Genomic DNA, 17,266 nt, shown 5'->3' with positions numbered 1-17,266 from the left:
TTTAACAAGGGGAGATAATCAGGAAAATACAAACAAAAGTAGTGTTTGCTAAAAAAACTTCTTCTCAAGAACCACTGGGCAGATTATCACCAAACTTACACATAAGGATGAGGATATGTTGTAGATTAAAAATTGTTCAAGGCATTACCCTGGGGCAAAGGGCGTGGTCTCAAGGTCACTTCAAAGTTGACCTAAATTTATATTTCCTTAAATCTTTGATATTTTAGTCATTATAAGGACTAGGATCATCAAATTTTGACAGTTGATGCATCTTAGGACCTTGTGTCAAGTTGTCTCAAAAGTAGGTCACGGTGACCTACTTTTTTAATTTTGCAGGTATTTATTTTAAAATCAATTTTGATGCATATCTTGGACACTTTGAAGCCTATGATCAACAAAACTTGTCAGTTGGTGGATCATGGGACCTTGAAATGCGTCAACTGAAAAATAGGTCACCATGACCTACTTTCTGAATTTTATGGCTTATCATTTATAGATATATTTTAAGTTGTTATTTCAAATACCGAGAGGTTTAGAATCATCAAATCTTGTAAGTTGATGCTGCTTGAGGCCTTGAAACATATTTATAAAAAAAGTAGGTCACAGTGACCTACTTTTTGAATTTTGCAGATATTCAAATTTCACATTTTCAATTTTAGATGCATATTTTGGGCACTGTAAAACCTAGGATCATCAAACTTTGTCAGTTGATGCGTCTTCAGTCTTCGGTTTGTGTTGACCAAAAAGTAGGTCACCTTGACCTACTTTTGGTATTTGACAGCTAAACTACTATATTTCAGACACTATTTGACCTACAATCATCAAACTTTGTCAGTTGATGCATCTTGAGTCTTCGGAGTGTATCGACCAAGAAGTAGGTCACTGTGACCTACTTTTGGCATTTGACAGTTATATTTATATATTTCAGTCACTAATTGACCTACAATCATCAAACTTTGACAGTTGATGCATCTTGAGTCTACGGAGTGTGTCGACCAAAAAGTAGGTCACCTTGACCTACTTTTGGAATTTGACGGCTATATTTATATATTTCAGATACTATTTGACCTACAGTCATCAAACTTTGTCAGTTGATGCGTCTTGCATGTCCAAAGGGTGTCGACCAAAAAGTAGGTCACCTTGACCTACTTTTGGAATTGGACGGCTATATTTATATAATTCAGATACTATTTGACCTACAGTCATCAAACTTTGCCAGTTGTTGGGTCTTGCATGTTTGAAGGGTGTTGATGAAAAAGTAGGTCACCTTGACCTACTTTTGGAATTTGACGGCTGTATTTATATATTTCAGATACTATTTGACCTACAGTCATCAAACTTTGTCAGTTGATGGGTCTTGCATGTTCGGAGTTCACTGACCAAAAAGTAGGTCACCATGACCTACGATTGGAATTTGACAGCTATATTTCAATATTCAGATACTAATTGGCTTAAAATCATCAAACTTTGTCAGTTGATATTTCTTGGGTTCTCAAAATGTGTAAACCAAAAAGTAGGTCACATTGACCTACTTTTTTTGAATTCTTAGGATTTAACTAAAGATTTAGAATACTAAGAGGCTAAGAATAGAAATGGTGGGGTTGTACAATTTATCAGAAGAGCGATTCTAGGCCCTTGGGTCTCAAGTTCTTAAAACGATTTTCATCTGTCTGTCAGTCACCCATGCAAGGCCCTTTCTGACGTCAGTTTTCTAGTTAGCTCACCTGAACCGAAGGTTCAAGTGAGCTATTCTGATCACATTTTGTCTGGCGTCCGTCCGTCTGTCCGTCTGTCTGTCTGTCCATCTGTCTGTAAACTTTTCACATTTTCGACTTCTTCTCCAGAACCACTGGGCCAATTTCAACCTAACTTGGCCAAAAGCATCCTTGGGTGAAGGGCTTTCAAGTTTGTTCAAATGAAGGGCCATGTCCCTTTCAAAGGGGAGATAATCACAAAAATGCAAAAATAGGGTGGGGTCATTTAAAAATCTTCTTCTCAAGAACCACTGAGCCAGAAGAGCTGAAATTTACCTGAAAGCTTCCTGACATATTGCAGATTCAAGTTTGTTCAAATCATGGCCCCCGGTGGTAGGATGGGGCCACAAGGGGGGATCAAAGTTTTACATACAAATATATAGGGAAAAACTTTAAAAATCTTCTTCTCAAGAACCACTAAGCCAGAAAAGCTGAGATTTACATGAAAGCTTCCTGACATAATGCAGATTCAAGTTTGTTCAAATCATGGGCCCCTGGGGTTGGATGGGGCCACAATAGGGGATCAAAGTTTTACATACAAATATATAGGAAAAATCTTAAAAATCTTCTTCTCAAGAACCACTAAGCCAGAAAAGCTGATTTTTACATGAAAATTTTCTGACATAGTGCAGATTCAAGTTTGTTCAAATCATGGCCCCCAGGGATAAGATGGGGCCCCAAGGGGGGATCAAAGTTTTACATACAAATATATAGGGAAAAACTTTAAAAATCTTCTTCAAGAACCACTAAGCCAGAAAAGCTGAGATTTACATGAAAGCTTCCTGACATAATGCAGATTCAAGTTTGTTCAAATCATGGGCCCCTGGGGTTGGATGGGGCCACAATAGGGGATCAAAATTTTACATACAAATATATAGGAAAAATCTTTAAAAATCTTCTTCTCAAGAACCACTGAGTCAGAAAAGCTGATTTTTACATGAAAACTTCTTGACATAGTGCAGATTCAAGTTTGTTCAAATCATGGCCCCCGGGGATAGGATGGGGCCCCAAGGGGGGATCAAAGTTTTGCACACAAATATATAAGGAAAAACTTTAAAAATCTTCTTCTCAAGAACCACTAAGCCAGAAAAGCTGAGATTTACATGAAAGCTTCCTGACATAATGCAGATTCAAGTTTGTTCAAATCATGGGCCCTGGGGGTTGGATGGGGGCCACAATAGGGGATCAAAGTTTTACATACAAATATATAGGAAAAATCTTCTTCTCAAGAACCACTGAGCCAGAAAAGCTGATTTTTACATGAAAACTTTCTGACATAGTGCAGATTCAAGTTTCTTCAAATCATGGGCTCCGGGGGTAGGATGGGGCCACAAGGGGGATCAAAGTTTTACATACAAATATATAGTTAAAATCTTTTTCTCAATAACCACTGAGTCAGAAAAGCTGATATTTACAAGAAAACTTTCTGACATAGTGCGGATTCAAGTTTGTTCAAATCATGGTCCCCGGGGGGTAGGATGGGGCCACAAGTGGGGGGGGGGGGTTTCAAAGTTTTACATACAAATATAGAAAAAAGCTTTAAAAGAACCATTGGGCCAAAGAAGTTGACATTTACATGAAAGCTTTCTGACATAGTGTAGATTCAAGTTTGCAAAGGGTAGTTTGGGCCATAATAGGGACCAAGGTTTTACATGCAAATATATATGGAAAGTCTTCAGATATGGGCCAAGGTGACTCAGGTGAGCGATGTGGCCCATGGGCCTCTTGTTTAATGCATAGTTTGAATGGTACATGTGACTTGCAGTGCAATGGTTTAGGAAGGCATATGATATAGGTCATCACAAATATGGTATCTAAATCAACCTTACCTAAGGCATGGTCTGACCTATATTTGAAGTTCATAGATATGGGATTTATATAATTTACAAGTTACATTTAATACTTCAATAATTAGTCAAAGGGAGTGGCAAAAATTTTTTTTGGATCCTATCAAATAAACATATACCAATTTTGGAAATAAAAGATAGATGGTAATACTTATAGCATGAGAGTGTCCTGATCCTAGTTCAAGGTCATTTGGACAATGCAATGATCACTAAGTAACAAATACACTATCTAATGTAGAAACATTCAATTCTTGACTCAGACATTGAATATGACCTTAAGGTGTGCTGTTACTCTCAAGCAAGTTCATTTGTTAAGGTCAGAACCACTGGAATTCAATTTTTTGCTGGTATTCACAGTGCATGAATTCACACAAGTAAAGGTATGGCATTGAAAAATATTACCTTTAATTTGCCTTTTAAAGAATATCACTAGTCTATTATGACATCTTCTGTCAGATCTTGTTTTGTGTTGGAATAGTACCCTTTTCACTTTAATACTAAGAGTGCTATTGCCTCTAAACATTTATTGTGTTCTTGGTAATGATTATGCCAATTCTGCCATATGGATGACATCACAGTAGCCAATATCGATGACCGGTCCATACATGCCAACTTTTAAAAATCCCCATGGGGGATTTTGCGCGCGACGACCTTTTTTCAAAGCTCAAAATTCACGACATTTTAGCATGAAAATAAATATTTGTCCTTTCAAATAAAATATCAATCAAATCATTGTTAATGTATCATTATATATTAATACAACATCAAATGTGTTTGACCATTAACTATATAAAAAAAACTTTGAAAGATATACATTAATATTTTATTAAAATCATCTATTCAGCAAAAAATCTTCTCCAACAAGTCACATACATAATATCAAATAATATTTAAGGTTGCATCCTTTTACACCATACAATAAACATTGGCTGGTCTATATATAAAAATTTAAATTAAATCACATGCATTTAGGTACGACTGCAAAGGCGATCTTGCTTGTCTGTAAACATGGGCTTGCAGAGACTGGTGGAATAATCTGCATTGCAACCAAAAAAGGAGTGATCTGCCCTGCTATGAAGTTTGCGAACAAAACCTTTGCACCCATGACATCTGAAATAATTACCAGGAAAAAAAACCCACATCAAAATATTCCGTTTTACTTGTAAATTAAGGCTACTTGCTAAATAAAAAATTCAGTACAGACTTGTGCGAATTACGCATCACAAAGTATATTTAATGAATACTACACTATATAGACTATATAATACATCGCTATAGACGGATAGATTTGGATAGCCTATATTATTATAGTTGGAAAAAATATATACTTGACGTACCTTATTGCAAATTTTGGATGCTGTCAGAGAGAGGCGGAATGTCCGATTGTTTGGTGGTGACACTAGCATCGTTGTCATTCACGTTTGTGTAAAGGATAGGTCAATTTGAAATCCGTCTTCCCGATTAATTACTATCAAAACATGCTTCGTACTGTCCAATAAACACCCCGACACAGGCCAACCCGACACCATGCGACACAGGTAAACAGCAATGGCTGACTATTGTCCCGATTTCTGATTGGCCAGTTCAGAAATGACGCGGGATTTCCAATTCTGGTCACGAGATTTCACGATTATCCCGCTTTCAAACTCGTTTTCAATCGTGAAATCGGAAATTTTGGTCGGAAAAAATTTCAAATCGGGATTTTAGGGTAATTTTGCTTTCCCGATCGGGAAAGCGGGACCGGAGGGTAAAATCGGGAAGATCCCGCCTAAATCGGGAAAGTTGGCATGTATGCCGGTCCGAAAACCCATATCACATGTCAGACCGGCGTGCAAAAATGCATATCAATCCAGAAATTACATATTTGCATGTAACAATCAACATATCAAAGTTTTAACCATGGTAAATCAATGTATCAGGGTTTTTACTATAGTAAATCAATGTATGAGAATTTTTACCATAGTTGATTATAATTAATATATCAAAGTTTTTACCATTATAGTATAGTATAGTATAGTCAATGCACTGAGGTTTCTACCAGAGTAAATCATTGTATCAAGATTTTCACCATAGTAATGTACCAAATATTCCTTGATGTACCTTTTAAATGCATAAAAGTAACCCGCATGTTATAAAAAGAGTAACATTTTATAGAATCAGCTCCTGGACTCCGCATAAAATTTTTTAAAAAAATCATAAACACTATCCCGTTCATAAACAATATTTAAGCATGAAAAGTGCAGTATATGATGAATAGAATATTACATGCCAAAATCCATATCATATGTCTTATCAGCCTTTGGGCCCCATATCAACCCATGGGGCAACTTGGGCTGATACGACATATGATATGGATTTAAGCATGTGATATTCTCTATGTATATATGTAGTGAGTGTGATATGAGGAAAAATGGCTACTTTGACCCCTGTGATATTTTTCTTATCAGATATGGTCCCTTTTTTAAGGGAATTTTTTTTTTTTTTTGAAGATATAGTTTGATAATATTTATGTGCAACTATATCTGTTTTCCTTTATCAGCTGCCCAACAGCTTTCACAGGACAGTTATGTGAACTAAGTGCTGAGGGAAGAAGTCCTCAACAGTCCAGTGGTTCCACTGTCATCATTATTGGTGCAGTCATTGGAGCCATCTTACTTATTGCTATCATCTTCATCATTATTGTTGTCATTATGAAGAGAAAAAGGTGAGGAAAGAATAAAAGTAGAACATTTTATAGAGTTTGAATTTATTATGTTGTTGAAATACAATTGGAAAATCTTTTAATATGTAGAGGATGTATATTTAGTACCATATAACAATGATAAATCTATTTATTTATTTATTTTATTTGCTTTACAAAGACCCAGATATCCTAGAAGGTAAATGCAAACTCAGGACACTTATTTACATTGCTGTGTTTACCTATTCCTGAATATTGTATTTATATCCAAAATCTGCAGTATTTGCTGATTTCTTTTAAGATGATGGGACTAAGTACCATAAATCCATGTTTTTGCCAATTATTTTGTAAGTGATTATATATACTGAAGTTGAATTTAATAAAAATTTAAATATTAATGACTGTCATCAACATTAAGGTTTCTGAAAGGCATTTCAAATACTATATCAAATTTAGCAATGAATATATTAAGGACCACCTCAATTTTATTTGAAAGTTAAATGTCAAGGTCACACTGAACCAATGAAATTTTTTGATAGGATCTTTGTGTAGCAAACTACAGTGTAAGTGAGTGGATCAAAGGATCTAAGTTTGAATAGATTGAGGGCATGCTGGACTTTTATAGAACTAGAAGTGACTCTCAATGGCTTAAACTTGGATTTTGAAAAGTTCTTGATCTCTCAAAATGAAGTCCAGGCCTGGATTTCTTGAAAAAATCTTAAGTTTGAAACTTGGACTCGAGTCTGAAATTTTACTGAAATTTTGATGGCTCAAATAGAAGAAAACTCAAACTGAAGTTTGAGGAGAAATCCAACCCAGGTCTCAATTTTGTTCTCATTATAACTAAGCAAAATTTCTCTATACATTCAGAATCTCTCTCAAAGTAGGGGTTCTCTTTTTTCCAATTTCATTATATTTTAGTTTTGAAAACTTGGATGTATCTGTTGTGTATACAAGCTGTCAGTCAAATGGGTGATTAATTCCATGCAAACTTACCTTGAAAATTTATATGACTTGCATGTACAGTGTATACTGTTTATTTGGTGCTTTTACTGAATAAGATTTGAAACATGGACGTTAATTTTAAGACTATAATTTTGAGGCATATGAAAGTAAGATGATAATTTCAAGAAGATGATTAAGAGATTGACACAATCTCAGCTATCATGAATGAATTGAACCTGAACAATGTCAGTATGGCAAGTATTGCTCAACAACTTCTTACACAAAAACAGAGTAGAGACACAGAGCAATCTGTTGGTGCAAGATTTAGAATACCAGTACATGTATAAGGATCATGTTGCCATTATCCAGATTTAGCCAACTCTTAAAAACTAACTCTTAATCCCTTGAATTTTTTCAGCAGTCCTGTGGACTTCATGTTATCGAGAGACACCTGTATGTAAAGGGTGGACTCATACTTTTTACTTTCTACATGTGTTTTTTTCAGAATTCAGATTTTTTAAAGTATATAACTTGTTTATGATGAAAATAGATTGATTATATAATTTTACCAGTATTCTAAGGACCTTTTTCTTTATTTCATAGATGTTTATGAAATTGTAGTTTTTTTTTACAAGAACATGCAGTTTTTCTGCCTCCGTGGCTGAGTGGTTAGAGCATCGCGCTCAAAACCACACGGCCTCTTACCTCTGTCGGCGCGGGTTCAAATCCCAATCGCGCCGGTAAGTAAGAAAGTTTCTCAGTATACTTTCGGAAGGTTGGTGGTCTCTTCCTAGGTACATTGTATCTGGGTTCTCTCTTCCACCAATAAAAACTGGGCACCACCAGATAACTGAAAAATTGTTTAGTGTGGCGGAAAACATCAATCAATCAATCCTCTGTGATCTGATCAAAACTGTCAATGACATGGTACTTAGTCCTAACTCAGAATTAGCCTTTCATGCAGAATGCACTTGCTGTCCTTCTGGTTTGTCAGTTCATGTACATGATTCAATAACTGAAAATGAAATGTAATTTTGAGCATGATATTGCATAGTTATGGTGTGTATAGTATTTGCATGGCAAGCTGAAAATGGGTTGGAATTAAGATGTATCTAAACTGCAGGGCTCAGATGAGCTGCAAGTGCTAGTTGTCTGATCAGAAATAGCTCTTGCTTTTGTTGTTGTACATAGTAGAGGCAGAACCATTTTATAGAAGAATGGACTGATCAGATTTTAAAGTGGTGCATTTATAATTTTAAAACCCTTAAAGAAAATCCACAAAACTATTTACACCGCTAACAAACACCTCCCAACATCTCCAAACCGTGCACATGTTCACATGAAATATACATTATCATCATGCATTCACAGTGGTACAGGTGATGCATGTGTTTCATTACCTTTCATAATTCTCTGATGTTCATTATAGCTACCCTCTGATTAGTTGATTCAAAATATTAAAATATTAACAGAGATATAATAACTTAAACCTAAAAGGGAAAAAGGCTGTCAAAGCTCTATAGCTTTATAGTGGTTCTTTCGTAATTTTTTATTTTTTGTTTGTTTTTTAATTTTTGTTTGTTGGGGTTTTTTTTTTTTTTTTTGGTCTCCTGAAAAAAAGGTGCACATTAGGTAGCTGCAGAACTGTAGCTCTCCGAAAAAAAATTATGTTGACAGACCAGTCTGTCAACATATTTTTTTTCCGGAGAGCTACAGTTCTACAGCTACACATTAGGCTACTTGATTTTTTGTTTGTATTGTATGTTTAGTGTTGTATGACATTACTTAGTTCTTCATATTGTGGACATTAAAGAATGATAGAATTCAAGTAGCAAGTACAGCACTTTGGGGGGATTTTTTTTATGTGATTTGAGTAATGTGGTTTCCCAATTAAAGCATTGTGCATTCCAGAATAAGGCGATTTCATATTTTTTTGGGGGAAAAAACCTTACATTGTCACCTGCACATTGCACTTTCACCCTTCGAACCACATAATTATATATACAATATATTGTTTTGAACATATTTTATTGAATGAATAAAAAGGATTGGGAACAGATTCTAACAACTTACTAGTCCCTCTTCTCTGCAATAAATATGCATGTATGTATATATTGCAATTTATGAATAATTGGAAATGCCAAATATCAGGATATTACTTGCAACATATTTTGGGACTTACAAAAAATTCTCTATTTTCCTGTGGCATCATTAGTGCTATTCAGTATGTTTTGTTTTCTGTGTTTTGTGTAAATGATCAGAAGTTTGAGTATCAAGTTTTTATTATTTACAGTAGGAATCCCTTCAAACACCAGAGAATGAACGGGGTGGACGTCCCGAACCCTCTGTACCGGGAGAGGGAAACAGATGAGGAGGGCAGAGAAATGAACCCCCAGTTTGACCTTGAGGACCATGTATGTAACTCTTGATTGATCTTGCAAACACACAAATAATCATAGGTTAAACATTATCATGTGATGGGGGTAATATAAATAGGGAAAAGAAAGTCTCAAAAAGACACAGCCAGGAAAGATAAGATTGCTAGAGCATGTAGTATTTAGTTCAAGGTCAAAAAAATTTCATGAGTCATAACTATATAACACATGAAGAGTAAAAATGCAGAAATGATTTTAATACCTTGACCATAGGTTTATAAGTGCACATCCAAGTCATGGAAAAAGAGGATGACTATAATATTTACAACAATATCAAAATGGTTTTTAAGGTGTTGAGCCTGTGAGGTTTTTTTTAGCTATAAATAGATTATTTTACAATACAATTTTATTAGGATAATTGTCAGTCAAAAACAGATGACAGTCAAAAACTTTCTGGCTTAGCAATTTCCATACTTTTGAAAAACTTTAACCTTGGCTATTATCAACTTTGCTGTCATAATTGGATGGGGGTGGAGTTTATCAGTGTTTCACAAACATATCATTTTTTAATGAAAAAGAACAAATTGATTTAGTTAGGAATCAGCTTTCCTTTAATGATAATCAATTATTAATAAATTCAATTTTATAGGAAAACTTTGCCAATCCAATGTATGATCGAAGACTGTATCAAGCAGAAAGCACAGATGTTTTGCTACCAAAGGAAAGTGACCAAGATAACAATATTATTGAGGGCAATGGCAACCTGCGGATTTATCGCAAAAAGGACAAAAACAAAAAGGCTAAAGGAAACAACATTTGAATGGTGCTGAATTTGACATCTACATGTATCTTGTGCATATAATATATCAGCGAGAGAGATAGAGATCAACAGAAGGGTTACCAGAGGATTCTGTTAATTTGGTTGGACTTAAGTGTGAAAAGATTGACTTTGCCAAAGTGTAATGTTTACAGCATTACAGTGAAACTGTTTTGCAATTTGTAATGTGACATAATTGTTTCATAGGTTGTGAATTTCAGTCATCAGGGAACATAAATCTCCATTTTATACATCTTTTTTTTTTTTACATTGCATGTTTTGTGAAAAGAGAAATGAATGAATGCAGGCGCTTGTGTGGCAGGGACAGTGTTGAAAATGTCCTCTGTATAATAAAACTTTATTATGTTTGAAGTTTAAAGATCTTTTAGTAATTTAAAACACTGTGTGGTGTCTGAAAATATTCCGTTGATTTATACATTTAATTTTTACTAAACTTCCTAAGGCTTCCATATGAACTGACAATCCAGCATTGCTCGTTTTTTCCAACGGTGCTTAACCAAACATTTTATTGTTGAAAAGGGAATATATTTTATCTATATTTTCAGATATCAGGAAATATTGTCTACTTAATCATGTCTGAAATTGATAAGCATCTGATTTGCCATAATGCAGCAATTGTTTTTCATGCTTGCTTTGGATTTAGCAATCAGTTCAGTTGAATCATGGTTGTTTTAATGTATTCATTCTGAGTACACTTATTGAAAGATTGTTGTGAATTTAGAGTTTAATGAATTGTTTATTGATGAATAGATTTATTTTAATTTATGCTATATGTATGAGTGTAGATGTCATATCATTAATACAGTCATCATTAGTGACATATATGTATGTTCCATTTCTCATTGCACTATCAGACAAAGAGCACTATTTTGTCAGTTGAGTATATTCATGAATATCTGTTTTGCTAAGGAATGTAACAAATGGAAATGATTTTCCTCAACCATATGCGTATACATTTCTATTCCCATATGAAATAAATGCTCTTTGTGTAAACATAATATAAAATAGCAGGCACATTTTGAAAGAAAGGGACTTGACATATATGTCCTCAGTTAGAGACACAAGTGTTGTGATTAACAAAGTGCTCCTTTTTATTGACATTTCATTTGAAATACCACCGCTTTTTGATCATAAATCAAAATCATCATTTACAATCAAACAACAGTTGCCAAAATCTGGCACAATGTGTTGCCAATTCTTTTACCTTCAAATTATTTCTTTTCATCTTATGTTGATTGCTTCTAAATATGCAAAGTTGACTTTCTTTTTTATTTTACTTTCACACCTATGCAATACCAATGAAGCATTGTTGATGTTGTAAGAAAGATAATTTCTTTAAATTCCCCACAGAAACAAAGAAAAAGGCTTTCTTTAAAAAATAAGAAAATTTTTGGTATCATGATTTATGGTTTATAAAATTTTAGTCCGGTGATTAAGGATCTGAAAGGTAAATTTGCTTGTGAAAGAATTCAAAAATTAATCTGATACATTCCAAAATTTAAACATTTTCTGGTTCAAGGACCATAAAGGAAGACGAACATATATTGACATCTCTGCTGCAGATTGTGATGTAATTGTAGTGGGCATAGCTTTAATGTATTCCACAGATATTGTTATACACAGATTTATATTTTGTATATTGGTTTTTTTCTCTCGACCTATTGGTCATACTTAGAAGGTATACCAGAACCTACCAAACATATCTAGTATTATAAGTGTGCTGAATGGCCTTCATTCATTGTTGCTGTGTTGTTGAATCTGTCATCTGTTAATATGAAATGAATACATTCATTATAATCTCTAATGTTCATATTCCCCTGATGTGTTGAGAATGATGATGTGCCCTGCGTCCCTGGTTGTGTCATAGCATGTACTATGATGTCATTTGTACACTGGTTTGATGTTGAAAAAAAAAATCTCTTTTTCTGTTTGTTCTAGTGTATCTATTTTCAATCATTCATATCAAATGTTGTACATGTAATAGAGATTTATATGAATACTGAGCCATATTTCTATTGCACATGTACTACAAATTATTACTATTCATTTTGTATTGAATATATTCTTCAAAGTTTTGATGCCACAAAATGCAATCTAAACACATATATATACTTGGTAAATATTGTGTTGTGTAATCCTAGATTGTTTTGTATTTCTTGTTAGGATCTGAGAACATGTTTATTTTAGTTGTTTAAAATGATTAGTCTAATGTATAATTGATCTAGCCTTTCGTTGAATGTAACCCCATTTTTGTACATTCCATTCCATATGCTTATCTCTAAGAGAGAATATTTCATTGATTACAAACTGAAATAAATTTTGCTCTAGAACATGTGTCATGAATATTTGTAATCAAAGTACAACTATGATTTGATGATCTCCAGGAAGAATTAGTCGTTATAGCATTGTCTTTTACAAAATGGGAAAGGCAATACAAAAATTATAATAGAGTGTACAAAAGTAACTAAATATATTATATTTAAACTGCAAATACTCCAGATAAGTGATATCTTCTATCTCAAGAACAGCAGGACCATGATTAGTCATAAAAAATGCAAACATCCCGAGGTAATGCAGATCCAAGTTTGTTAAAATTGAGACTCCCTTAAGGTAGTACTCTACATCGTCATAATGGCTGACTTCCTTTAAAAACATGGATGACAAAATCGATATCTTCAATATTTGACTTTTCCTTTTCCATTTAAATACCTAGCCGAGTAGCTCAGTAGGTTAGAATACCGACTGCTGAACTGTAGGTCGCAGGTTCGAGTCCAGCAGGGGTTTTAAATTTTTTTCAGATTACCTTCTACTAAAACTGTATTTTTTGACAAAATAAAGTAAATTTGAAAATTTTCAAATTCAAAATATTTTTGTACATATCCTACACTTTTCATCTACATCAAATTTCTCTGGTGTAGCATACCTCCTTAAGTAGGATGGGACTACAATAGGGGATCAAAGTTTTACATGAGAATATATATATATGTATATGAAAAATCTTCTCAAGAATCAAAGTTCTACATGGAAATATAAAGGGAAACAAGATGTGTTTGTGAAACACAAATGCCCCCGATAATGGATAATTCCGAAGATGGCCAAGGTCACAAGGGCAAATATCTGGGTACCAGTAGAAAGATCCACAGGGGCTAAGCCCGTTTTGACCCGAAACTCATTGTAACCATATATTTATGGTTACAATGAGTTTCGGGTCAAAACGGGCTTAGCCTGTAAAAAAAAAGCCCGTTTTGACCCGAAACTCATTGTAACCATATATTTATGGTTATAATGAGTTTCGGGTCAAAACGGGCTTAGCCCCTGTGGAAAGATCTTGTCAAAAGAAATGCTCAAGTACAATATGAATATTTACCATTTAGAAGTTATAACCAATGGTAAAAAAAAATTAAAGTAGGTCAAATGTCAAGGTCAAAATGTTCAATACCAACGGAAAGATCTTGTAACAAGGAATACTCATGTGAAATATCAAAGCTCTATCTCTTACTGTTCAAAAGTTATTAGCAAGGTTAGTTTTCAAAAAGTAGGTCAAACTCCAAGGTCAAGGTCACAGGGTAAAAAATATTGGTACCCACGGAAAGGTCTTGTCACAAGGAATACTCATGTGAAATATCAAAGCTCTATCACTTACTGTTCAAAAGTTATTAGCAAGGTTAAAGTTTTCAAAAAGTAGGTCAAACTCCAAGGTCACGGGATCAAAAATGTTGGTACCCACGGAAAGGTCTTGTCACAAGGAACACTCATGTGAAATATCAAAGCTCTATCTCTTACTGTTCAAAAGTTATTAGCAAGGTTAAAGTTTTTAAAAAGTAGGTCAAACTCCAAGGTCACAGGGTCAAAAATGTTGGTACCCACGGAAAGGTCTTGTCACAAGGAATACTCATGTGAAATATCAAAACTCTATCACTTACTGTTCAAAAGGTATTAGCAAGGTTTTAGTTTTCAAAAAGTAGGTCAAATTCCAAAGTCACGGGGTCAAAAATGTTGGTACCCACGGAAAGGCCTTGTCACAAGGAATACTCATGTGAAATATCAAAGCTCTATCATTTACTGTTCAAAAGTTATTAGCAATGTTAAAGTTTTCAAAAAGTAGGTCAAACTCCAAGGTCACGGGGTTAAAAATGTTGGTACCCACGGAAAGGCCTTGTCACAAGGAATACTCAAGTGAAATATCAAAGCTCTATCATTTACTGTTCAAAAGTTATTAGCAAGGTTAAAGTTTTCAAAAAGTAGGTCAAACTCCAAGGTCACGGGGTCAAAAATGTTGGTACCCACGGAAAGGCCTTGTCACAAGGAATACTCATGTGAAATATCAAAGCTCTATCATTTACTGTTCAAAAGTTATTAGCAAGGTTAAAGTTTTCAAAAAGTAGGTAAAACTCCAAGGTCACGGGATCAAAAATGTTGGTACCCACGGAAAGGTCTTGTCACAAGGAATACTCATGTGAAATATCAAAACTCTATCACTTACTGTTCAAACGTTATTAGCAAGGTTAAAGTTTCAGACAGAATTACAAAATGACAGAATGACAGACAGGACAAAAACAAGTTTATTCAGCAAAGTATATATTTAAAGTTGCTTGAAAAGAAAGCCCTGTAACAATTGTATAACAATAATCAAACATATGTATAAACCATAAAATACAATATTACTTTTACAGACTAATTGATATACAATTAATGATAGCAATATTTACATACTTCAAGGGAGATAACTTTGTCTTACACAAAGTGCTATATATGTAACATTAAATACACAAATGCATCTCTCAATATTTACTCTTGTCTATGGATAAAATCTTTACTGTACACTTATGCTTATCATTATAATATAAACATTACAGTTATTACTTTGATATAAAATATCCATTATGAGAAATATTTAAGTCAGTAACTCAAAATACTCAAACATACCATTCTATGGGAATAGGCCAATATATACAATGGTGAACTGCCAATGTGATAAATAAATGTCACCATATAAAGTTCAAACCTGCAAGTTAACAAATAACTTACAACTATCTGCTAATGCAATTGTCATAAAAAAAATAAGGCCCTTAATTAAGATACATCATAGTGAGACAATTGAACTACATGTATTTACACTTTATAGTTAAAATAAATGATTCTCTTTCACTATATACTTTTACTCAGGATGAAGTGCATAGGAAATTAATCTTAATGCAAAATTATAGGTGTAACAGGAATTTCTCCCAACAAGAATGAGTAACGAAACGCCTGTAGGGTTCAGGTCTCAATACATATTTATTTGGACACAGTGATTGGACTTGACAGTATATCACTAAAGATAGCCCTGAAATATGATAAAACAACGATATAATACTAACTTAACAATCAAAGCCTAGTATGCTAAACGATATTTAATCCTACTGATTTCCATCAAGATACGTTTATCATTTAAGGGAGATAACTCTAAAGATACATAATTTTGCAAAATAGTATTTCTCCCGTGAATATTCATAAAAAGTAATTAATGAAATAAAACAATAATATTGTCATACCCTTCTATGGGAAAAAGCTTCCTTCAGTAAATTTACAGCTTGGACAATATTATCAGGTTCAAGGATTGACTCTATAATTCAATATAGTACCATGTATGTACAATGTAAAATCACTTTCGTAAATTAAACTGAATATCTAATTGCTCATTTTGAACAAAGTCAAATACTTTTGATAAGCATAAAATCTATGTAAACTGATTTATATCACTTTACAATATAGTAATATATATAACTGAATTCTTTAATCAATATAAGGAATAAGTTTGACTCATTCATTCATTCTTTCAGTCATTTAGTAAAAGTGCAAATGGGAAGTTTATATTGCAAATATACAGAATAGACTTTTAATTAACTAGTAGCAATAGGAATTAGTATAAATATGTTACTTACCAGAAATCAAGGATTTTGTAGTCTGCTGTCAGTATTAAACTCTTTCTCAAAATCACGTCTATTCAAATGTATGTCTACCTAGCTTCTGAATAATATTCAGATACTCAAAACTGGCGGTAAAACTATAGAACCGAGAAAACCAACCAAATGCAACTTGACAATCACTGACCAATAAAAACCCTTCATACAAAATGACCACACTCAGATCCATGACCAAAGCCCCCAAGGTATATAAATTGTAAGTGTACCTTTGTGAAGTGATGTAAATAAAGGGGTGGATCTAAGATCTAAATATGTATGAATATAAAAACATATATTTGTCAGTAATGGATTGTCAAAACTTAGTACTATTACATAGGATTTACCATTTTAGATATATATTAGAAGTATATTATCATTAGTAATAAACTTAGTAACTTACCAATTGAGAGGAAAAGTCAGTCTCAGGTAGTACTATCAGGTCTATGTCAATTCAAAACTTATATACTGATGCAAGGTGAAGATAACGAACAGTGATCAATCTCATAACTCCTACAAGCAATACAAAATAGATAGTTGGGCAAACACGGACCCCTGGACACACTGATCTATGGGACTGGTCACTTCAATTTTCAGACAAAGCATGAACTGACACAAAGAACTTTTGGAGGGAACAAATCCCAAACCCAATAAAACGCAAGACACAAAACTAAAACACCAATGAAATTAAAAGACGTATGGACAACTTGGCCAAGACATAATTAGGCACCTCAGGCACTCTATACCATAGAACTCACTAAGTGTTATGCTTGACCGGATATTGAATTGCAGATCCATTAAAGGATTATATAATTCAATACACATAACATTGATGTTAAATTGAAATAAAATGAAATAATAACAATGCATACATGCATATATAAA

General features: G+C 33.7%; 1 protein-coding gene across 6 annotated transcripts in view; it reads left to right on the top strand.

Annotated features, from left to right (window-relative positions):
* Nucleotides 1-12,769, top strand: part of LOC125678471 (low-density lipoprotein receptor-related protein 1-like) — a 139,533-nt gene extending 126,764 nt beyond the window's left edge. For 2 of the 6 annotated variants that reach the window (XM_048916937.2, XM_048916934.2), the window contains 4 exons: nucleotides 6,141-6,305; nucleotides 6,463-6,480; nucleotides 9,520-9,640; nucleotides 10,251-12,769. In XM_048916937.2, the coding sequence (XP_048772894.2) occupies nucleotides 6,141-6,305; nucleotides 6,463-6,480; nucleotides 9,520-9,640; nucleotides 10,251-10,421 (475 nt within the window). In that variant the 3' untranslated portion in view covers nucleotides 10,422-12,769. Of the gene's footprint in view, nucleotides 1-1,056; nucleotides 1,131-1,312; nucleotides 2,639-6,140; nucleotides 6,306-6,462; nucleotides 6,481-9,519; nucleotides 9,641-10,250 lie in introns of those variants that run through there. The other 4 variants (XM_056154539.1, XM_048916935.2, XM_048916938.2 and 1 more) reach the window with 3 other exon arrangements.
* The last annotated feature ends 4,497 nt before the right edge of the window (nucleotides 12,770-17,266 follow it).

The sequence above is a fragment of the Ostrea edulis genome, chromosome 2, assembly GCF_947568905.1.
Source record: "Ostrea edulis chromosome 2, xbOstEdul1.1, whole genome shotgun sequence".
NCBI lineage: Eukaryota > Metazoa > Mollusca > Bivalvia > Ostreida > Ostreidae > Ostrea > Ostrea edulis.
Note: the sequence above shows the minus strand (reverse complement) of the source record. Positions and strands in the feature narration are given on the sequence as shown.